Source organism: Eubalaena glacialis, chromosome 15 (assembly GCF_028564815.1).
Source record: "Eubalaena glacialis isolate mEubGla1 chromosome 15, mEubGla1.1.hap2.+ XY, whole genome shotgun sequence".
Taxonomy (NCBI): domain Eukaryota; kingdom Metazoa; phylum Chordata; class Mammalia; order Artiodactyla; family Balaenidae; genus Eubalaena; species Eubalaena glacialis.
The window spans coordinates 55,654,021-55,677,520 of record NC_083730.1 but is presented as its reverse complement, the minus strand read 5'-3'; the positions used below and the strand labels follow the sequence as shown (position 1 = coordinate 55,677,520).

Genomic DNA, 23,500 nt, shown 5'->3' with positions numbered 1-23,500 from the left:
TAGTGTGACGTATTTGAATATGCATCTTGGAGAGAAGTATGATAACATTTTCTCTGAGGCTGTCATCCCACACTGAACTCCTTATTTTAGGGAGCGTTCATTGCTTTGTTCAGTGCTTCTTCAAGACAGTCCATAAAACTTAAAATTGAACATACATTCTTGTAACTCAAGCATGCTTTTATTGCTTTGTTTCCTAGTTCAAACTATGTTTTAACTGATGAGCAATCACTCTGGATTGAAGATACTACAAAATCAGTTTATCAAGTAAGTTCATCACGCAACAAACCCATGATTGAACAAAATGAAAATTTAGAATTTTCTTTGTTTCAGCCCCAAATAGGAAAATAAGGATAAAGTTAAGCTCAGGTACAAGACCACAAACACTTCTTGGTTCTCTGCCTACAAACCACTCCTATGATGCAGAAAGTTGTTGAAAGCTTAGTATATTCTTTCTAATCACAGCTACTATCTGAAAACCCCCCTGATGGAGAAAGATTTTCAAAGATGGTAGAGGTATGTGTTCTATATTTACATAGTCTTCTTAGCACCCAGTAGAGTTTCAAAGTCTTCATTATGGAAATGTAATTTCTTTGTTTTTCCCAGCATATATTAAACACTGAAGAAAACTGGAACTCATGGAAAAATGAAGGCTGCCCAAGTTTTGTGAAAGAAAGGTAAATATATACTCATCTCAAGCAATATGAGAAAGGCTTTCAGAATACAGTTTGGTATGATTATTTTACATTATGTACAGATATGTGTAAATGTATTTCATATAAAAAATGTAAATTGTATTCCATAAAAATTACAACCACTTGATATACTTCTATTTGACATTTTTATCTCAAATTTCTTGTCATTAACTTCTCAGAACAAACTGATCCGTTATTAATTATTGGGAAAAAAATGCTGTGTACCCACTCCTTGTAATTTGTCCCCTGGTGTGGCATTTTTGTCTTCTCTCTGATGAGTGTAATAATATGAAGCTTTCATATGAAGCTTTTTTAGGAAGAAAACAATAACTAAATTTTCTTTTACATTAAACATTTGAAATTCCAGTATGTTTTGTTCACCACAGAACATCAGATACCAAGCCGACAAGAGTAGTACGGAAGAGAACGGCTCCAGAGGACTTCCTAGGGAAAGGACCCAACAAAAAAATTCTGATGGGCAAGTAGGTTAACCTGTCTCATAGGTGGGATGTTATCACAGAGGCTTTTATATTGTGAAAATATTACTATAAGAACGCCCAAGGTTTTGTGTTTTTCCAGTTTTTTGTGTGTTTGGTTATGTACACAGATGACTAAAGCAAAACACACCCTATCAATCTGTAGGGTCCATCATGGATTCATGCAACGAGACAAAACTTACGTTTTTTTGTCTCCTGCTTCCAAAATCCATGGCTCTAGGTTCTGCCATTTTTTCCATGTCACAGACAATACAATTGCTGTTAGATTGATCCAGCTTACTTCTAGTTGTTGCAGGGTACTATAATCCTTTCATTTCTTTTACCTTCTAGTTAACTATTCATTGCGTTATACTACATTTGAATATTTTTAGAAAAAAGTAATGGTTATCACTATCATTAAAGGGAGCTCAGCTCAGCGCTGTGACGACCTAGATGGGTGGGATGGGGTGGGGTGGGGGGAGAGCCAAGAGGGAGGGGATATAGGTATACATATACGATTCACTTCATTGTACAGCAGAAACTAACACGACATTGCAAAGCAATTTTACTCCAATAAAAAAAAAAAGGAAAAAAAATCATTATCATTAAATATATGCTCATATAGAAAATTTGCTAAATACCAAAAATGATTAAAACTCATCACCACCCCAAAATCCACTATTTAAGTATTTTTATAGTTTAAAGGTAGAAGAGAATGGTGTCCATAAAAAAATGTATTTATTTTTGTGTCTGTCTATTTTGCAGTGAGGAGTTAACAAGGCTTTGGAATCTCTGTCCTGATAATATGGAAGCCTGTAAATCAGAGACAAGGCAGGTTTAAAATGTTTCATGTGAAGTATTGCTTTTCTCAAATGTTAACTAGAGTAGAATTTTGTCAGCTATAAGCAGAGCTCAAAAGAAATTTTAAAGTTTACTGTGGTTGACTTTGGCCCAGCAGAATATAGCTTTCCATAAAACACCTAGAAGTACTGATAAAATAATTGTAGAAATCACTAGAAATAAAGATTCACAAAAGAAGGGGGAACTAAAAACCAAAGTAAGAACTAATGCTGCGGTTGCTTCTAGCTGGGGAGCAGTGCAGGTGATTCCCACATTGGGGAACCAGAGAACTTGGGTTTTAACGGCCACAAAAGGACAGAAAGTAAAGCCTAAGGGCTGTACAAATATGTAACTGAGTTTCCCCCAAGTAAAGCTGAGGCCCTCAGTGCACACTATCTGTAAAAGAAGGGCATGGCGGGAGGAGGAGGGACTTGCTCACTAGCACAGGAAGCAAGGAGCTCGTCCATTTCCACTTGAGATATGGGCGAAAAGAAAAAAGTATTCCCTGAGAAATTATAACCACAGGTCTGCTGTCATGCAGTCTTAGAGTTTATATTTATACTACCAGCAGTGTAAAGGAACGACCCCCAAGCTAAGAGGGTGAACTAAAAAGTCCCAGGCTGATGATAGAAAGCTTGTGGCGGGGTAGGGTGGCCACACCTTCAACCTAAGCCACACAAGGATTCTACAGGTAAGTCTGAAGATAAACTCACCATCCAAACTTAAGAAAACAGTCTACCATGACTAAGAATCAGCAGACAGAAGCAACTAAAAGGAACATGGCACTCTCAAAAAGGACCAGGCAAATTAGAAAAAACAAGTACTTCTTGTAGCAATAAGAAAATATAGCCGTTTTGTACAACACAGGGAATATAGCCAATATTCTGTAATAACTGTAAATGGAAAATAATCTTTAAAATTGTATAAAAAAATTTTTAAAAGATATGATAAATGTTTAAAAAAATATATAGTCATTGAAATACAAATTTAATAGGCTGTCTTCAGAGAGCCCATTTTTCTCGTTTTAGTCAAAGATGTCTTCTGATAAGATTTTTGGGTCTTATTTGCTTGACTGCATCAAATTTTATTTCTACATACAAATGCAAGAAAGGTGCAATTAAAAACCAATCATGCTACCATGGTAGCAATCTAAACTAAGCTCAACGTTAAATTCATATGGTCTGGTTATTAGTTTTGGTTTAATTCTGGTTTTAACAATAAATATCCATGGATGTGGACATGGCATGAACATTTCCTGCTTGCTGGTAAAATTTAAATGCTCTTAAACCCCTGGCTACCCTCTGTGACCAGCAGCACCGTCATATGTGACAGTATACAGCGCAGTGTGTGTTACATTATAGACTATAGTATATAAAATGGTGTAGTACCACACTGCCCTCTTTATTGTCCCCTTTGGGAATTTTAGTTTTGAGTCACCTCCTTAAAAATCTGAGTTCCTAAGTAATCTAACTGAAAAATCAGTGTGGGTAATGCTGGAATCTTGATTGCCACCATTGTATGAGCATTAAGAACACACATGATCCTCACTAGTTATTTTTTTAATGCCCAGGGAATATATGCCAACTTTGGAGGAATTCTTTGAAGAAGCCATTGAACAGGCAGACCCTGAAAACATGGTTGAAAATGAATACAAGTAAGTAATGTTTCTCATGAACTAATTTCCCTAATACCTCTTAAGAATTGTATGTATACTAGAATGCTTATCAAGGCACACAGTGGAGAGCATAGTACTTTTCCTTTTAGCTGAGTTTATGTGCCAGCTTCACATTACTGCACGTCTTGATTTCAATGACCATTCCCATCGACTAACAAGCATGACTTAGAGTCACGCTTGTGTCAGAAAAGTAGAAAAATCCCCCTTGAGCCCACCTCTATCACCTCTTTTCTCTGTTCCCCTTCAAATCACAGTATGTCCAACAGTGGTTGATAATTACTGCCTTCATTTCCTCAGCTCCTTTTCTCTGGTCAGCCCATGCCTGCTGGGCTGTCTCCCCATCACTCCACTGAAATAGCTCTGATCATTTTTTGACCTTTCGGCAGCATTCTCCAGTTGATCTCTCCCTGCTTAGATAATGTTTTCTTCCCTTGACACCCATCTAACTGCACTCTCCTCCTGTTTTTCCCTTTGCCTCACCGTCTCAGTCTCCATTGCTGGCTCTCCATCTAACTCAAATTTTGTAGTAACTTCAGGAGTCGGTCTTAGCTGTATCTTCCAGGTGACATCACACAGCCCCATGGTTTTAAATAGGCATTACAGCATCGTGATCCGAGGGCAAGGGCCCTCTCATCACCCTGCCTAGGTCAGTCCTGGGACTCTACCACTTACTGGCTAGGCTTCTAAGGGCTAATTTAAACCCTTCTTTGCTTTGTTTCTTTATCTGTTAAATAGTAATAGTACCCATTTCACAGGGTTATTCTGAGCGTTAAATAAGATGGTTCACATTGAACCATGCACTGCCTAGCGGTAGTTTTTCAGGTGCCAAGACTGTCTCAGAGGTAATGAGGCTCATTTATGAGCAGTGACTAATAAACTAGATTGCTATTCTAAGAACTTGTGGGGACTTCCAAGTCACTTACAAAAAACTCTTAGGTGGAACAAATCTGTGCTCTGGATTCTCTGTAGCTTGCCTGTTTCCAAAACATTATCTTTAGAGTTTCTCAGGTTTTTCTTACCTTACTGTGTACCGCCTATTATTAAGGAACAGTTCGTGGATTCTGTTCTTGGTATCACTGCTTATGGTGTTGGCTACTGGATGTGTCCCTTTTAGTTTTGGAGTAATTTTTATTCACTGAGGTTGATATTCAGCAAATTAAAGTTTAGATGTTATATAAATTTTTTAAAAAACAGATTAATTAAATTAACATGATGAAAACTGTTGGGTTTATAAAATATTCTGAAACTCACACCTGCAGATGGCATTGCCAGTTTGGATATCAAGTCAACTGAACATAGTGAACCATGAGTATTTTTCTCTCTAAATGACCAGGGGGATGATTTGTCCTGCACACACAGCATCTGGCCAGTCCTGGACACATACTAATTGACTTTTAACTTAAAATGTGTGTAAACTTTTTAAATTTAAAAACTGCTGCATATGAACCTGCCTCTTCGGATTCTGTTGGTTTCCATTTATAAGTGAACTGCATACTGAGAGGTTCTTTAGGGCTATGATCAGAATGAGAAGAATGGTACCTTCAGCTACTGACCTGGGAGTATAGAATTTTGCCTGGTGAACTACATTAACTAGAAGGGAATATAGAAATAAAGAAGTATAAATTACAAGACTGACGTCTCTTTTTATAGGGCTGTGAACAATTCTAATTACGGTTGGAGAGCCCTGAGACTATTAGCACGGAGAAGCCCTCACTTCTTTCAGCCAACCAACCAGCAGTTTAAAAGTTTGCCAGAATATCTCGAAAACATGGTAATAAAGCTAGCCAAGGAATTACCAGTAAGTAACAGATCAATTTTTACATCCCTTAGTTTGCGTTACCTTCTTTTTTTAAACTGCTATTGCTGTTTGAGCTAAGAGCTGAATTTAGCCTTTATCATGTGGAAAAAAAAAAAAAAATCCATAAACCCCCTTGTTTTAGAATGAGGACAAAAATGCATTTGAGTATACATTTATAGGAAGTACATAAATTGATAAAGTAACTTTATATACTGTATAAAAAATTAACTTAATTATTATACTTTGATTAAACTTATTTTTTTGTTTGCCAATGCATTATATTTTATCAAAGGTAGGGTCCATGGGGTAGTGGTAGGCAGCTTGGCCTATCTTTCTACTCTTTTCTCTTTTCTAGTACAATATGGTAATAACTATACTGTATGCATAAATCTGAATAAAATTACTCAAAAAAAAATGTTAAGGACATGGTTGCTCCCCCAGTCTTCCCTACACCATTGTTACCATATGCTGAGTACTTGCAAGTCATCTTACCATACTTCTTACTGGCTCCCTTCTTCCCAGGTTGGAGTAAGTCTTTCCAACCTTCAGTCTTCCCCGCCCCTCCTTCTCCAGGTTAACATTGTCCCACTGTGATCCTTACCTGACGTTCACATTTAACACTCTCAAGGGTAAAGTTCTGGGCCCTGTAATTGGAATCTCATACCTAAATAGAAAGTATCCCCAGTTATCTGATTTTAGAAGTCGGCATTCTTTTAAAACATTCTTTTACTCATTTTAGCCTCCTTCTGAAGAAATAAAAACAGGTGAGGATGAAGATGAGGAAGATAATGATGCTTTACTGAAGGAAAATGAAAGTAAGAATTGAATTTTCTTGGCTATTTTACAAAATTGGAAAAGATTGGGGTTCTTTGTTGAGAGGTACGTTATTTGATCTACTTCTCAACTTCTACCATTTTTCCCAGCTGTTTCTTATAGTGAGGAATCTAAAACATTGCTTGATAATAACTTTTAAAATAGTACCTTTTATACAGTAAAATTTGGAAGTGTTGGGAAGAAAAGTACTTACATACATTTGAAGGCAACTCATACCTCTGTTAATTCTTGGGGTTTAGATTGGGGGCCGCTGGTTTCAGAAGCCTTCCTAATTATAATTGAGGCAACAGCTTTAGCTTTGCTTGAGTCCCTAATGATCATAAGAATGGTAATTCAACCCGCGGAAAGTATAAAAAGGAACTGTTTTACTTTTAAAGGTGACTAATATCTCAGTGGCCCCATATTCCGTTTTATATTTTGAATCGTATACATCCTCGTACTTTGTTCATAATTTATGTTTCCTGTGTTTTCTAGGTCCTGATGTTCGGCGAGACAAACCTGTAACAGGGGACCAAATAGAGGTATTTGCCAACAAACTGGGTGAACAATGGAAGATTCTGGCCCCCTACTTGGAAATGAAAGACTCAGAAATTAGACAGATTGAGTGTGACAGTGAAGACATGAAGATGAGAGCTAAGCAGCTGCTAGTCGCCTGGCAGGATCAGGAGGGAGTGCACGCGACACCCGAGAACCTGATCAACGCACTCAACAAGTCTGGGTTAAGTGACCTTGCAGAAAGTCTAACTAATGACAATGAGACAAATAGTTAGCTTTTTTTTTTTATTATTAAAACTGTGATAAGCTTTTGTTACCAAGCAGCATTTGATAAGAGGTCCACTGGTTTTGGTAAACAATAAACATTTTTATAACAGTTGTACAGTTGGCTGGTGCTCCAAGAACAACAGAATGCATGGTGGCTCTTGATGACTGACCTCAGGGTCTGGGGGGACAAGGGGATAGGTTGGGGAAATGGCCAAAGTAAAGTGACCTCAAGGTCACATAATATTTTTGTTAATTAAACATTTATAATAATAAAGTCAGTAAGCAATATTTAGGGGCATGGTGTTTCCTAAGATACACTATGCCAAACTGGTTTCCTGCATTCCATTAGTAGTTACAGAATTTAACTTGCTATCCTGAACATCCCACAGTAATACTTTCTGAAACCGTATGACTGCTCTAGTCTCATCTATGCTTTAAAGCAGAGGATCAGCAAACAACAATGGTCTGTTTGTCACCTCTTCTTATAAGTAAAATTTTAATGGTACACAGCCATGCTGATTCTTTTAAGTACTGTCTATGGCTCCTTTCATGCTACAACAGCAAAGTTACATAGTTGCAACAAAGACTTATGGCCTGCAAAGCTTAAAACATATTTTTAAAATACCTGGCCCATGGCAGAAAATATTCTCCAACCCCCAACTTTAAAAGAAATGGGGTGAAGTCTAAAACGTAGTTCTTTTAGCCTTACAGAACTTATTTTAAGCTCTCAAGTCATTAAAATAGGGATACATACCTCAGGGATTGTTGTGAAGTTCAAATGAGATGTATGTGAAAGCATCCTACAAACAGCAAAGCACTATGTAGTCATGGCTGGAGACAGTTTCCATTCCCACGTAAGTTACCCTTTAGGGTGCTAAGGTCATTGTTTTGAATCCTGAAGGATGGCTAAGTGCCTGTCACTAAAAATATTCTTGCTGGGGCTTCACCTCACTCGCTAGTCCAACAGTGATCCAGCACAGCTCTAATATCAAAAGGGCCTCAGTGCGAGGGGCACAGCACATAAGGCACGCTCAGGAATCAATCAAGACATTTTCTTGCTTATTCTCTCTTTTCAAAGATCTTCTTATATGAAAGGTTGAATTCTAAAATAGCCTTAATAGTTTAAAACAACACTAGTGTAAGTCCAATTTCTTATACTTTATAATGCTTTTTTGGATCAAATAAAATGAAATGTTTTGTAATGACAAGGAATTATAATTTAAAATGCTAATTCCATACAAGGCTTATATACTATACTTTGTTCTAACCCTACCTGATCTAGTAGCTACAGCATCCTCCAAATTGTAAAATCTGAATTCTAATTCCTAAATTGGTGTCCTCAAAATTGTTCAGAACAAAATAAGATAGTGAATTAAAAAACTTCACAAATTTACAAGCATCACACCAATATATAAAAGAATCATTACAATTCTTATGGTCTCATCCTCCCTATTCTATTCTACACCCCCTCCAAAGCAAAAGGAGTACTGATTGCCAATTATTAAAGCTTATCTGAAGAAGCTATTTACAAATAAATTTTCCTGAAATGCTTATTTTATCCCCTAGTGTTCTTAGATTATATTACATTGTTCAAACTTGAGAGGAAATGGCCATTATTCTCTAAGAATCTAATAGTTATCGCTACTATGCTCTGCAGAGCATTAAAACAGCATAAGCAAAGATGAGATTTCATGATAATCCCCAAAACTTTATTATAAATATCTAACTCAAAGGAAATCAGACAAGTTAGCTGATATTCTATCCTTTCGCAACCAAGCAAGGCTCCTAAAACAAAAATGAATTGACTAGAGTGTATTAAAATGGAAGAAACATACTGTATATTGAAATATCTCATACTTTGGTATTTCTACCATCACTTTAAAAATCGTTGGTATTAAATTTTGATAGACATTAAGAATTTGGGAGTTGACAGGGGAGTAGAAATAAACATCCAACTGAGCCAAGGAACAGATCTGATAACATGGTTGCATTCAGCATCCAAAGAACTCCATTACTTTTACAACTCTATTTCTTTTTGAACAGAATATTATGCTAGCAGGCAAAGACGACAGTATTTTTAAATGGATGCTGAAGAGCATAGTTAAACTAACCATCTGCAGAAACTGTAATAGTAGTAAACATATCTGAACTTCAGCCAAGCTCCAACACTCAACAGACAAAAGACTTGAGGTCAAACGCTGTTAGTCCCTCTTTGTTTTTGTTTTTTTTTATTAAATATCCTAATTTTCTAAAAATAAGCAACCGGAGCTTGTCAACATTATTTTTAAGGTTGATTACTACAAAACCACTGCAAAGTTAAATGTACAAACCTAGTACATCAGAGACACAGTAATAAATGTATAATCAAATGTACTATTATTGATCACAATTTATTTTAAAGTCATGAAAAGCCAGCAACAGTCAGGCTGGACAAATACTTGATTGTACCCATGTTTCCATGGGATGGGAACAGCAGCAGAGTTACACAATGAGATCAACACTTAACTTCCTTTCCACCGTCCTGGCAAAATTTTTGTTAGATAATGCAAAGGATGGGCAGCTACTGAATCACTGGTGGTTTGAACCATGCAAAAACAACAAATAATAGAGTACTAGGTGTGCAATAAACATCTGATTGCTGAATCTTGGGCTGAAAAAGACAGGAAGAAAAATTATCACAGAAGGTAATGGTTGAAAGGCATTTCAACTCATAATTTTTAAAAATTAATCCAAGAAATAAGCTTTTTAAAAATGTCTTCCTGTCACCTTTATATAGGGCAGCACAGTCCAAAGGCAATATTCTCTTTTCTGTTATTTTTTAGGTCGATAACACAGAGTGGTCTGCTTCTGCCCTCTTTTGTTCCACATGAGGGGAAACATGTAAAACCACCTAAAAATCTTCCTTTAAAGCTCTGGGTTATAGAAATGATCAACAAACAACATTTATTTCACACCTAAGCATAAATAGCTAAAATGAAGATTACTGTTCACTTTCCTCTTCCATTATTTCAATTCTGCGAGGCCCATAGAGTAGAACATAAGCTATATGCCAGTCTCCACCACCAGAAAGCCTCAAGATATCCTCTGGTGTCACGATGCTGACCTTATCATCATCAAACTTAATCCATTCATCTAAAGTGCAAAAGAGAAGAATGAAATTAATCTCATATATGATTTTTTCAGAGTTCCATTGCAAAAAAGGTACTGAGTAATTTTATGTACAGTAGTATTCCATCTGCCGTACCAACAGTTCTCAAAGTGTGGTCCAAGGACTACTCAGGTTCAAGATCTTTTCAGGGGTTCCATGAAGGTTACAACAATTTTCATAACACTCCTAAAGCATTATTTCCCTTTTCCCCCTCATTCTGTGAAGTGTGCTTTGGAATTCTCCAGAGGTTACACAATGTGTGATAAAGCAGCAGACTGAAGGCAGAAACGGGAGAATCCAGCTGTCTCCTATTAAGCCTAACAAAACAGACTTAGAAAAATGTAAATCAATATCATTTTTTGCCTTTGTTTTGGAAAAGATTGTAATTTTTATTTTGAAAATGTTATTTATGTTAATATGTAATGACTTCATTACTGTCAGTTTTAAATGAATTAACTTCTCAGTTTTAATTTCTATTATAGTAAATATTGAGATAATCCTCATAAACAGAAGCTCTTTGGGATCCTCAATAATTTAAGAATGCAAAAGGAGTTCTGAGATCAAAAAGTTTGAGAACAAATGTGCTAAAAATCTAAACAACTTATCAAAATAGTATGGAACAATTTAAAAATACAGAATCTTTACCTTGTTTCCTTTTCACCCATGATACATAATGACCTGAAGAGCTAGATCTTCCCTGATGTGTTAGCACTGCTTGTAAGTCATAGTATCCACAATTATTGGAGCCAATGTCTAAAGAAAGATGTAAACCCAATAATATTAAAAATGAACAGATATGTGCTTTCTCAAGCTAAGTAACAAGCAAGAACTCAAGTTTGCCTAGAAAAGTACTTTATTGTTAAAATCCAATAAGATACTACTGTCCAATTAAAGGTTCATGAAAGATGTTTTAAGAAGTATGCTATCATTCATAGAACATATATTCACTAAAAAGTGATTTTTTTACTATGTCATACTAAGGTAAATTATAAGAAACAACTTTTTTTTAAAGCACAGTATCTGAAAAAAACAGATATGTGGAAAGACAGTAATTTTACCTTAAAAAAAAAAAACCCTACACACAGTAAAACTCAACTGAAATGAAGATTTCACTTACCATCAGCAAAAGAAAAGGGTTCATACTTAACTTCTTTGGGGGGACTACTCTTTTTGTCACTCTGAGGGGAAAAAAATTTTAATTTTAAGTTCTCATGATATTGGAAATAAAATTTATATTCTCAATGAGTATCCATCTCCACAAATATTTACTGTCTATAATGCAAATCACCAAGGCAAGACAAAGAAAAAATATGATCTGCCTTACAAATTGCTCAAATGATACAGCTACAGTTAACATAAAACTGTAAACCCAAAAGTCCTACTCTTTAACAGTCTCATATGTATAGTAGGAGATCCTGATTACAGAACCAACTTCAAACCACTAAACCTACAGCACACCAGTGAATAAATACAGAGTACAGATAAACACTGCTCTAGGGTAGAAAAAGAAAACCCAATTCTGCAACTTTTCCAGAACACTATCAAACCATATAGGTGAAGACAAAACAAAAGAAAACCTGCCTCAAAAAAAAAAGTCAAATTACTGCAATTAATATTATATCTACTAAGCCACGGCCACCTGCCACTTCAGCCCAAATGAACTGAAATATTTAATTCAGCAAATATTTACCTAAATTAAAAGAGGCATGATTTACAAATTTAGACAAGGATCTTCAATGGGAACTCCCTTGCCTCAACCCATTTCAGCGTGTAATATAAAAACAACTAAGCAGGGGCTTCCCTGGTCACGCAGTGGTTAACAATCTGCCTGCCGATGCAGGGGACATGGGTTCGAGCCCTGATCCAGGAAGATCCCACATGCCGCGGAGCAACTAAGCCCGTGAGCCACAACTACTGAGCCTGCGCTCTAGAGTCCGCAAGCCACAACTACTGAAGCCCACGCGCCTCGAGCCCGTGCTCCACAACAAGAGAAGCCACTGCAATGAAGAGTAGCCCCCACTCGCCACAACTAGAGAAAGCCCGTGCACAGCAACAAAGACCCAACACATCCAAAAATAAATAAATAAAATAAAAATTAAAAAAAAAAAAACTTATTTAGGCATATGGACACTAAGTTCTTGAAGACTATAATGATAATGAAGACAATGCAAGCAGTTTAAAAGATAGCTAAAGTGACAAGAAGCCAAAGGATCTTACAACAAAGAAAGGCAATTAGGTCAACCATTTCTTTATATATTTTTAACACCTAGAGCAACCCAAAAAAGGCTATACAAAGAAACACATTAAAAAACATTACACATGGGCTTCCCTGGTGGTGCAATGGTTGGGAATCCGCCTGCCAATGCAGGGGACACGGTTTCGAGCCCTGGTCCGCGAGGATCCCACATGATGTGAAGTAACTAAGCCCATGTGCCACAACTACTGAGCCTACGCTCTAGAGCCCACGAGCCACAACTGCTGAGCCCGTGCACCACAACTACTGAAGCGCGCAAGCCGTAGAGCCCATGCTCCACGACAAGAGAGGCCACTGCAGTGAGAAGCCCACGCACCATAGCTAGGAGTGGCCCCTGCTTGCCGCAACTAGGGGGAGCCTGTGTGCAGCAACAAAGACCCAATGCAGCCAAAAATAAAATAGATTTTTTAAAAAATCAATTCTTCAAAAAAAATTTATAAACTAGAATTCTAAAAAATGTTCATGTAACCTACAAGAAGGGAAAACAGAAACAAAAATCAGAACAAACAGCAAAATATAAAATAGATTTAAACACTAACATATTAAGAATTACATGAAATGTAAATGGTCTAAATGTACCAATAAAAAGACAGAGGTTAACATAGGATTAAAAAACATGACCCAACTATATGCTGTCTATAAGAAACTACCTTCAAATATAGCATGGGCAAATTTAAAGTAAAAGAATGGAAAAAGATGTATCATGCAAACATTAACAAAAAGAATGCAGCAGTGGCAATATGAATATCAGATAAAGTAGACTACAGGACAAAGAAAATGACCACGAACCGAGAGGGACACTGCATAATAATGAAAGAATCACTCCACCAAGAAGACAGAGCAATCCTAAATGTGTATGCACCAAATAACAGTTAAAAAACATGAAAAGCAAAAAGCTAACAGAACTGAATGAATGGAGAAAACATACAAATCCACAATTTTAGTTGAAGACTTCACCACTCCTCTTTCAACAACTGTTAGAACAACCAGACTGAAAAACAGCAAGGTTACAGGAAAATGCAACAACACCATCAACCAACTGGATCTAATCAACATCACATAATACTCCACTCAACAACAGTAAAATACACATTCTTTTCAAGTGCCCATGGAACATTTACCAAGATAGATCACATCCTGAGCCATAAAGCAAACCTCAACAAATTTAAAGGAATTTAAATCACACGAGTGTGTTTTCTCACCACAATCAACTCAAACTAGAATCAGTAACAAAAAGATAACAGGAAATTTTCCAAACACTTGTAAATTAAACAAGACACTTCTACATGATCCGAGGTCAAAGAGAAGTCTCAAATTTTTAAAAAATACAAGAAACATAATGAAAATGGAAATGCAATACAATTCGTAGGACACAATCTGAAAGCACTGCTAAGAGGAAATTTACAACACTAAATGCACACATCAGAAAACAAGAAGTCTGAAATAAAAGATCTAAGTTCCCACACCATAAGGACCTAGAAAAAGAGGAGGAAAATAAACCCAAAGCAAGCAGAAAACAGGAAATAATAAAAGTAAAAATCAATAAAACGAGATGCAGAAAAATAGAGAAAAATCAATGAAACGAAATGCTAGTTCTCTGAAAAGAGCAATAAAATTGACAATCCTCTAGCAAGACTGACAAAGAGGAAAAAAAAAGACACAAATTAACAATATCAGGAATGAAACGGGACAGATATCGCTACACACCCTGCAAACATCAGAATAATCATCATCCTAGGAACAACTCTGCACACATAAAATTGACAAGCTAGATGAAATGGATCAATTCCACAAAACCACAAACTACCAAAACAAACCCAATATGAAATAAATTTGAATAGCCCATAACTATAAAGTTCAATTTTTAATTTAAAAACTCCTGAAAAAGAACTCTGCAGGCCAAGACTGTCTGACCAAGACAATTCTACCAAACGTTTAAAAGAGAACTAACACCAATTCTACACAATCTCTTTCAAAAAAAATAAGAGAAAAAACCATCTAATAAACCAATTCAGGAGAGTAGACGTTATAAGATCAATATACAAAAATCAACTGCAATGAATGCAAAAATGAAATTTTAAAAACTATGCCATTTACAAAAACATCAAAAAGAATAAAATAGTTACAAATAAATTTAACCAAAGTACAAGAAATGGACTTCCCTGGTGGCTCAGTGGTTAAGAATCTGCCTGCCAATGTAGGGGACATGGATTCGAGGCCTGGTCTGGGAAGATCCCACATGCCGCGGAGCAAATAGGCCCGTGCGCCACAACTACTGAGCCTGCACTCTGGAGCCCGCAAGCCACAACTACTGAAGCCCTCACGCCGCAACTACTGAGCCTGTGAGCCACAACTGCTGAAGCCTGCATGCCTAGAGCCCGTGCTCCGCAACAAGAAAAGCCAACACAAAGAGAAGCCCGCGCATCACACAAAGAGCAGCCCCCAGTCACCGCACGTGACCAAAGAAAGCCTGCACCAGCAACAAAGACCCAACACAGCCAAAAATTAATTAATTAATTTAAAAAAAAAAAAAGAAGGGGGTAGGGGGAAAGGAAAGTGGATTTGGCTACAAAGGGGCAGCATGAAGGATCGTTGTGGTAGGGGAAATGTACTGCATCTAGACTACATCAAAGTCAGTATCCTGGTTGTGATATTGTATTACAGCTTTGCAAGATGTTACCACTAGGAGAAACTGGGTAAAAGGTACTCAGGAACTCTATTATTTCTTGTAACTGCATGTGATTCTACAATTATCTCAAAATAAAGTTTAATTTTTTAAAAATTGCTTTTAACACACAAACACAGTAACCTGCAGAAGAATTTAATTTTAAAATTTGGTATATAATATCACACTGGAAATATTCCTAGTTACCAGGAAATACCTTTTTCCTTTTGAAGAAAACAATCCAACATGTAATTCAGCTGTCCCTTCTCTGAATTTAAAATATACAATTTATTAAATATAAAGTTGCTAAGGTTATAATTTTATCAGTTATAGGTGCTTGTTAAAAGATATGACTTAAGTTGTCACAGTGGGCATAATGAAGCAATATTCGATAACACTAATTCCATTTTAAAAACTGGAGATGCCTTACAAGGAAAATAATAAAATACTCTGAATTTTACAAGGCAAGATTTTACGTGAAGTGCTTTGAGGAAATAAATATTGATATAAAAGGAATATAAGCTGCAGATTTTTATGGGAAAAGAAAATATTAAGTTTATTCTACCATAAAGGACCCATTTAGCATAGCTAGAGTTCTTTTTCTTATGCTAAACACACCTAAAACTTTAAGGGCTTGCACCAATACCTGCAAGATTTGTATATATGCTAAACACAGGTTCATCCATTTTTACTAATAGGTTAACAATATAAAATGAATACTGGACACGGATTAAAGATAAACATATTAAGATTAGAAAATGACCAATAAGAACCTACTGTCTTTGGCTGCTGATTTACTTTTTTATCTTCCAGATCCTTGAATTTTGATCGAAAAGAAATCATTTTCTCTTGAAGTTCTGGTGTACATAGTTCGTACACATCCAACATAAGAGGAAATTTAACATCCTATATACAAACCAAAAAGAAAAAGTGTAAACAGACTTATAAAGGTAGTTATTTAAAATATTTATCACACTTTTTAAAGTACTGCTTTCATATTCAAATAAAGTTGAAAATAAGAACTGTAAAAATCACATGGAAATCTATGCATTTGAAAATATCAGTGTTTATTTTCAATCTGGTCCTAACTTTAAGATAAAAAAATTTTTAACTTTTCCATTAAACATTTTAACCCATGAAACTGACCTCAGAGGAGATACCAAAAAATTTAAACAACAGGGACTTCCCTGGTGGTCCAGTGGTTAAGAATCCACCTCCCAATACACGGGACACGGGTTTGACCCCTGGTCAGGGAACTAAGATCCCATATGCCGCAGAGCAACTAAGCCTGCATGCTCTAGAGCCCACGCACAACTAGAGAGCCCATGTGCCGCAACTACTGAGCCCGTGTGCTCTGGAGCCCCACGCACCACAACTAGAGAGCCCACGTGCTGCAATTACTGAGCCCGTGCGCTCTGCAGCCCGTGCGCCACAACTAGAGAGCCTGAGTGCTGCAACTACTGAGCCCACACGCTCTAGGGCCCGCATGCCACAACTAGAGAGAAGCCCACACGCTGCAAAGAGCCCACGCGCCACAACGAAAGATCCCGCATGCCGCAACGAAGATCCCGTGTGCTGCAACTAAGAGCCAATGCAGCCAAATAAATAAGTTTTTTTAAAATTTAAACAATAAAAGAAGCATTTCAGAAATACCAGACTAGCAGATACTTCAACTACATTTAACCTGTTCATATGACACTAAGTATATCTGAAAATGTATTATAAATTTCAGCTCAAGAGGCTAGAATTATATATACCTCTCCCAAGGATCAGAGACTCTATGGATACACAGCAGAGCTACAGTTCAACAAAACAGATAAATCGTAAGGTTGGCTCTGACATCAAATGATTACAATTTAAGTATTCCTTGGGCACCAGTAACTTAACACTCTCCTTTCACCTGGAAGAAAGGAACCGCCTAGAATAGAGTGTGTTATATTGCCCCTTACCCCACTCCCGTCCCCAAACCTACTGGACCAGTATCTCTGGAATTGAGGATCTGGTCTAGGGCAATATTTCTGGGGAATGGAGGGCATCCATCAGAATTACCTTTTGAAAAATGTAAGACCTAAGGCCCCACTTAATCAGATGCTTGGTGACGGTTGAGGGGCAGGCGTGTGTATGATTTAAAATAAAAAGGACAATAGATAATTCCAATACATATTCTTATTAAGAACCACTTGTCTAATGTTAATAACTTCCCTATTTACAGTATTTTAAAGTGAGTTTATCCCTAAAAGAATAAAGAAACCTATTGTAAGTTAAGAATTACCTTCAAAGAATTACAATAATTTATTATAGTAAGGTTCGTTACTAACCTTAAGAACTTTGGCATTCACAGATTCCTTCTCTTTATAAAAAAATCGAACCATCTGAATAGTCAAGTAAGCAGGCAACCGGCTGATCTTGGACTGAGGAGACAAAGTGGAAAGAAATTTTGTAACATACAAATACCACACAAGTTTTTAATTCCCCAGTTTGGTAAAAACAAAGACTGGGTAACATTAATTAGCTGGAAACCTTTCTAGTAAATAGAATTGGATTCCAAAACTTACAGATTTGATGTACAAAGCATTTCTTTGCAATGTTGGAGACTGTTTGGTGATTTCTTCCTGAAGTCGCTAAAAAAGAACATAACAGAAGTCCAAACATTAAAGAATTTTCTTCTGCAATACAGTTATATCTTTAATTCTTTTAAAAATTATCAACAGTACTAATTAATAGACAACAAATAGTACATCAACGGATTTATACCCCTGAGAAATAATTTGAATGAAGACAATGTGGGAAGGCTTTTAGATATGGTTCAGTTCTTAAAGGGCATCAATTTTTACTGGCGTGAACTCCTCAGAATGTAAATAATACTTGAAGTCTTTTAATTATGACCCAAATGCTCAGATTCTGAGAGTTTATACTGTATTTTATACAACCTAAGGAAGCCTTTCATGGTATTCCTCTACTTATGGATCATCAGAATATTCATATTAGAAGAAAATTAAGAGAATGTAGATAACCCTTGTTCTTTACGCTTTATTTAGCAAAGCCTTCCAGTACAAATCAGTTTTTGTTAAATTTGAGAAAAGTCGTAACACAGAAAACCTCTGTTAATCTAATAAATGTGGGAAAGCCTTTAGCCATTATATCTCATAACCATCACGTCTGCCGTTCCACTCCTTACAGCCTGTGTGACATTGAGCAAGACAGTTATCCCTCTGGGCATCATCTGTAAATGGTGCATCATAGATGTAAATGGTGCTAAAAGCACTTAACGTGACAGTGCTGTTGATAGAATTACATTAGTACATGGAGAAAACTTGGAGAACTATTTGGTATATATTCTATGTTCAACAAGCATGTTACACTTGTATAAAAATTGTTTCAGGTTTGATTTTTAAAAATTACTAATTACAAAAGGAATCACCATGGAGTAGCTTTTTAACATTTAACCAAGTTTATCTGGCAACAAAGAGGTAAAGAAATGTGGAGCAAAATTACTCAAAAATAAAACGAATGATAAGGAATCTAAAAAATTACCAAGACAATAAATGCAACATCTCATTAATACATGTTTTTAAAGAAAGGATATATGGTACAATGTTACTCATCAGGTAAGCTACATATTATTACCATCAATCCATGATCATCTAGAAGTTCCAGGTATACTTAGTTTTCCTGGAATTTTATAAAATTATGAAGAATATACCCTGGAGAGTCCCTGCCGAAACATTCTATCCCACACACTCCAATTAACATTTACATCACGTTTTGATGCCCTGAAACTTGTATCATAATTTGTTATAGGACTTGGGGTGGTAAGCTAGTATCTGTATGCTTTTATTTTTATTTATTTATTTTTACTTTTCCCTTTTTTTTAACATCTTTATTGGAGTATACAATGGTGTGTTAGTTTCTGCTTTATAATAAAGTGAATCAGCTATACATATACATATATCTCCATATCTCCTCCCTCTTGCATCTCCCTCCCATCCTCCCTATGCCACCCCTCTAGGTGGTCACAAAGCACCTAGCTGATCTCCCTGTGCCGTGTGGCTGCTTCCCACTAACTACCTATTTTACATTTCGTAGTGTATATATGTCCATGCCACTCTCTCACTTCGTCCCAGCTTACCCTCCCCCTCCCCGTGTCCTCAAGTCCATTCTCTACGTCTGCGTCTTTATTCCTGTCCTGCCCCTAGGTTCTTCAGAACCATTTTTTTTTTTTTTTTTTTTTTAAGATTCCATGTATATGTTTTACCATACGGTATTTGTCTTTCTCTTTCTGACTTACTTCACTCTGTATGACAGATTCTATGTCCACCCACCTCACTAGAAATAACTCAATTTTGTTTCTTGTTATGGCTAATATTCCATTGTATATATGTGCCACATCTTCTTTAACTATTCATCTGTCGATGGACATTTAGGTTGCTTCCATGTCCTGTAAATAGAGCTGCAATGAACATTGTGGTACATGACTCTTTTTGAATTATGGTTTTCTCAGGGTATATGCCCAGTAGTGAGATTGCTGGGTGGTATGGTAGTTCTGTTTTTAGTTTTTTAAGGAACCTCCATACTGTTCTCCATAGTGACTGTATCAATTTACATTCCCACCAACAGTGCAAGAGGGCTCCCTTTTCTCTATACCCTCTCCAGCATTTATTGTTTGTAGATTTTTTGATGATGGGCATTCTGACTGATAACGAGGTGATACCTCATTGTAGTTGTGATTTGCATTTCTCTAATGATTAGTGATGTTGAGCATCCTTTCATGTGTTTGTTGGCAATCTGTATATCTTCTTTGGAGAAATGTCTATTTAGGTCTTCTGCCCATTTTTGGATTGGGTTGTTTGTTTTTTTGATATTGAGCTGCATGAGCTGCTTGTAAATTTTGGAGATTAATTCTTTGTCAGTTGCTTCATTTGCAAATATTTTCTCCCATTTGAGGGTTGTCTTTTCATCTTGTTTATGTTTCCTTTTGCTGTGCAAAAGCTTTTAAGTTTCATTAGGTCCCATTTGTTTATTTTTCCATTTCTCTAGGAGGTGGGTCAAAAAGGATCTTGCTGTGATTTATGTCATAGAGTGTTCTGCCTATGTTTTCCTCTAAGAGTTTTATAGTGTCTAGCATTACATTTAGGTCTTTAATCCATTTTGAGTTTATTGTTGTGTATGGTGTTAGGGAGTGTTCTAATTTCATTCTTTTACATGGAGCTGTCCAGTTTTCCCAGCACCACCTATTGAAGAGGCTGTCTTTTCTCCATTGTATATTCTTGTCTCTTTTATCAAAGATAAGGTGACCATATGTGCATGGGTTTATCTCTGGGCTTTCTATCCTGTTCCATTGATCTATATTTCTGCTTTTGTGCCAGTACCATACTGTCTTGATTACTGTAGCTTTGTAGTATAGTCTGAAGTCCAGGAGCCTGATTCCTCCAGCTCCGTTTTTCTTTCTCAAGATTGCTTTGGCTATTTTGGAGTCTTTTGTGTTTCCATACAAATTGTGAAACTTTCTGTTCTAGTTCTGTGAAAAATGCCATTGGCAGTTTGATAGGGATTGCACTGAATCTGTAGATTGCTTTGGGAAGTACAGTCATTTTCACAATGTTGATTCTTCCAATCCAAGAACATGGTATATCTCTCCATCTGTTGGTATCATCTTTAATTTCTTTCATCAGTGTCTTATAGTTTTCTGCATACAGGTCTTTTGTCTCCTTAGGTAGGTTCATTCCTAGGTATTTTATTCTTTTTGTTGCAGTGGTAAATGGGAGTGTTTCCTTAATTTCTCCTTCAGATTTTTCATCATTAGTGTTTAGGAATGCAAGAGATTTCTGTGCATTAATTTTGTATCCTGCTACTTTACCAAATTCATTGATTAGTTCTAGTGGTTTTCTGGTAGCATCTTTAGGATTCTCTATGTATAGTATCATGTCATCTGCAAACAGTGGCAGCTTTACTTCTTTTCCGATTTGGATTCCTCTTATTTCTTTTTCTTCTCTGATTGCTGTGGCGAAAACTTCCAAAACTATGCTGAATAACAGTGGTGAGAGTGGACAACCTTGTCTTGTTCCTGATCTTAGAGGAAATGGTTTCAGTTTTTCACCATTGAGAACGATGTTGGCTGTGGGTTTGTCATATATGGCCTTTATTATGTTGAGGTAAGTTCCCTCTATGCCTATTTTCTGGAGGGTTTATATCATAAATGGGTACTGAATTTTGGTGAAAGCTTTTTCTGCATCTATAGAGATGATCATATGGTCTTTCTCCTTCAATTTGTTAATATGGTTTATCACATTGATTGATTTGCATATATTCACGTATGCTTTTCAAGTGAACTTCTCTTAAAAGCCATTATGCCTCACCACAACTCTCCCCTCAGTATCACAGGGCAAAGAATAGCACTATTTATCTGTTTCTTACAGAAACATTTACCAGTACTTCCCCTAACCCAATCTTACCCCAAACTGTACATGGGAGCTCCCTGACAACAAATAATCTTGTTTTCAATGTAATTCCTGCCCCAATTCACTGCCCGTCATCCAAGAGATGTACATATTCCCCCAAACCATATCAAATAAATGTTAGGCAAGCAAAATTGTTCTATTTTATCAATCTGCTCATTAGAGTGGATTCTTTAGTATGGCACTGGGGAAACAGTACTAACTGAATAATAAGACAAGCAAGTTTTAGATCTGGCTCTGCCACAAACCAAGTAAGTCACTTAAAATCTAGGGCCTCAACTTTAATACTAGTGCAATGGGAGAATGACTACATGCCCTCATTTGCACAATACAATCCCAGTTTATACCTCACAATTATTAATATATCCTCATTATAATACCCTCAGAGGCCTCCTTCGAGCCTCTGGCCACAACATTTTTGTCAACCAATCAATACACAACCTTGTTTTATGTGTTTCTGCTATTTAATGACACCTTAACATACACTGAACTCACAGCCAAGTACACTATAACTCATCCCTGAATGAAGCTTATCTAACAAATGTTATTTTCTCCTTAAGGCACATCACAGCCTTCTTGCACTTAGAACACCAGACAGCACTTCAGCATTATGCCTGAAGGCCATTATAAACAGCAAGATGACCAAGAAAAAGCAAAAAAATGCAAGAAATGTGGCATTAAAATTACCGCAAAAAGGGTAGTTGTTTATAGTATGAGCACTGAAACAAGAAGGCAGAGCATCACCTTTGGGACCTCAGGTGAAACAGTGTGAGTCAGGCGACTCAAAATTTTTGTCACCCTGTGCATATCTACAAATGACCATGAAAGCACCATGAGTACTTATGTTGGGGTTACAAATACATTTTAGCAAGTAGGTGTATTTGCAAATACAGAATCTACAAACAATGGGGATGAACTGCAATTGTCCTTACCAACTTAAGTCCTGTAAAAAGATACTTGACTTCTTGATTGATAAAACAGCTAAGCTGAAGCTGACTTTCCTTTCCTTTACTGACTTCTTCTTCTTCAGATTCTGTACATTTCATGCTTTGAAACATAAGATAAGGAATTTGCCAATAGGCATTCAATTTGTTATATAATCTTGAATAAGTTATCCTAATGCTATTAAAATTAATAGCATCATTCATTGGTATTTAAAACATTTCAGTCTTCCAAAAGAGATTCATTTTAATATACTTAAAAATGCTCATTCACTTACCAACAATACGGATTAATGAAAGTGTGTAAAAGGATAAACTCTCAACAAATGTAAGTTGGTATTTATAGTCTTAAAATGGTCTTAATAACTCAAAGATAGATAAACAAATCTTTTTCTAAGTTTCCACCCATGATGTAGAAAATAGTACTCTCCTAAATTCATGTTTTATTAATTATATCAATCTCATGTATATAATTTAGCTGATTTATCCCATTTCATAATCAAAAATTAATTCTCTATGAGGTGAATTAATGAGGTATTCTGCTAAAGATGTTCTTAGGAAAAAATAATGAATGTCCTTAAAGAGTACATTTATCTAAACTTCAAGAGCACTCCAAAGGGTGTATTTTTCCAAATTCCTAATTTCCATATTTTTTAAGCATAAAAACCTCTGAAGAATTTTCCTTCATATCCCACCCACCACTCCAGGCAACAACGCTATTTATACCAATTCACTTCTAATAAGTTATGATTACAGTCATACTAATCTTGGCTCATAAGGATACGTAGTTTCAAATTCAACTCCGAAGAACTGATCAATTAAACTTTTCTTTTTAGAAGGTGTCACTGCTGGTGCAGATGAAGAATCTGTCTGCAAGTTAAGATGAAATAAAAATTCCAACTTTACTTCACATGCATATTAATGTACATTGGCTCCCACACAATCCAGTTTAGTAACACA

General features: G+C 36.3%; 2 protein-coding genes across 4 annotated transcripts in view; one reads left to right on the top strand and one right to left on the bottom strand.

Moving 5' to 3' along the window:
* THOC1 (THO complex subunit 1) overlaps positions 1-7,201 on the top strand; it is a 40,684-nt gene extending 33,483 nt beyond the window's left edge. For both annotated transcript variants that reach the window (XM_061168877.1, XM_061168876.1), the window contains 9 exons: positions 198-264; positions 463-513; positions 604-674; positions 1,079-1,174; positions 1,934-1,999; positions 3,579-3,662; positions 5,334-5,481; positions 6,221-6,296; positions 6,790-7,201. In XM_061168877.1, coding sequence (XP_061024860.1) covers positions 198-264; positions 463-513; positions 604-674; positions 1,079-1,174; positions 1,934-1,999; positions 3,579-3,662; positions 5,334-5,481; positions 6,221-6,296; positions 6,790-7,085 — 955 coding nt within the window. In that variant the 3' untranslated portion in view covers positions 7,086-7,201. The remainder of the gene's footprint in view (positions 1-197; positions 265-462; positions 514-603; positions 675-1,078; positions 1,175-1,933; positions 2,000-3,578; positions 3,663-5,333; positions 5,482-6,220; positions 6,297-6,789) is intronic.
* Positions 7,202-9,451: 2,250 nt separating this feature from the next.
* The window catches only part of USP14 (ubiquitin specific peptidase 14), a 45,969-nt gene continuing 31,920 nt past the window's right edge, over positions 9,452-23,500 (bottom strand). Inside the window, exons 9-16 of one of the 2 annotated variants that reach the window (XM_061170282.1) lie at positions 23,325-23,410; positions 22,532-22,646; positions 17,700-17,765; positions 17,463-17,555; positions 15,922-16,050; positions 11,343-11,403; positions 10,871-10,978; positions 9,452-10,209 (exon numbers count right to left, since the gene is read on the bottom strand). In XM_061170282.1, the coding sequence (XP_061026265.1) occupies positions 10,058-10,209; positions 10,871-10,978; positions 11,343-11,403; positions 15,922-16,050; positions 17,463-17,555; positions 17,700-17,765; positions 22,532-22,646; positions 23,325-23,410 (810 nt within the window). In that variant the 3' untranslated portion in view covers positions 9,452-10,057. The remainder of the gene's footprint in view (positions 10,210-10,870; positions 10,979-11,342; positions 11,404-15,921; positions 16,051-17,462; positions 17,556-17,699; positions 17,766-22,531; positions 22,647-23,324; positions 23,411-23,500) is intronic. The other variant, XM_061170283.1, reaches the window with a different exon arrangement.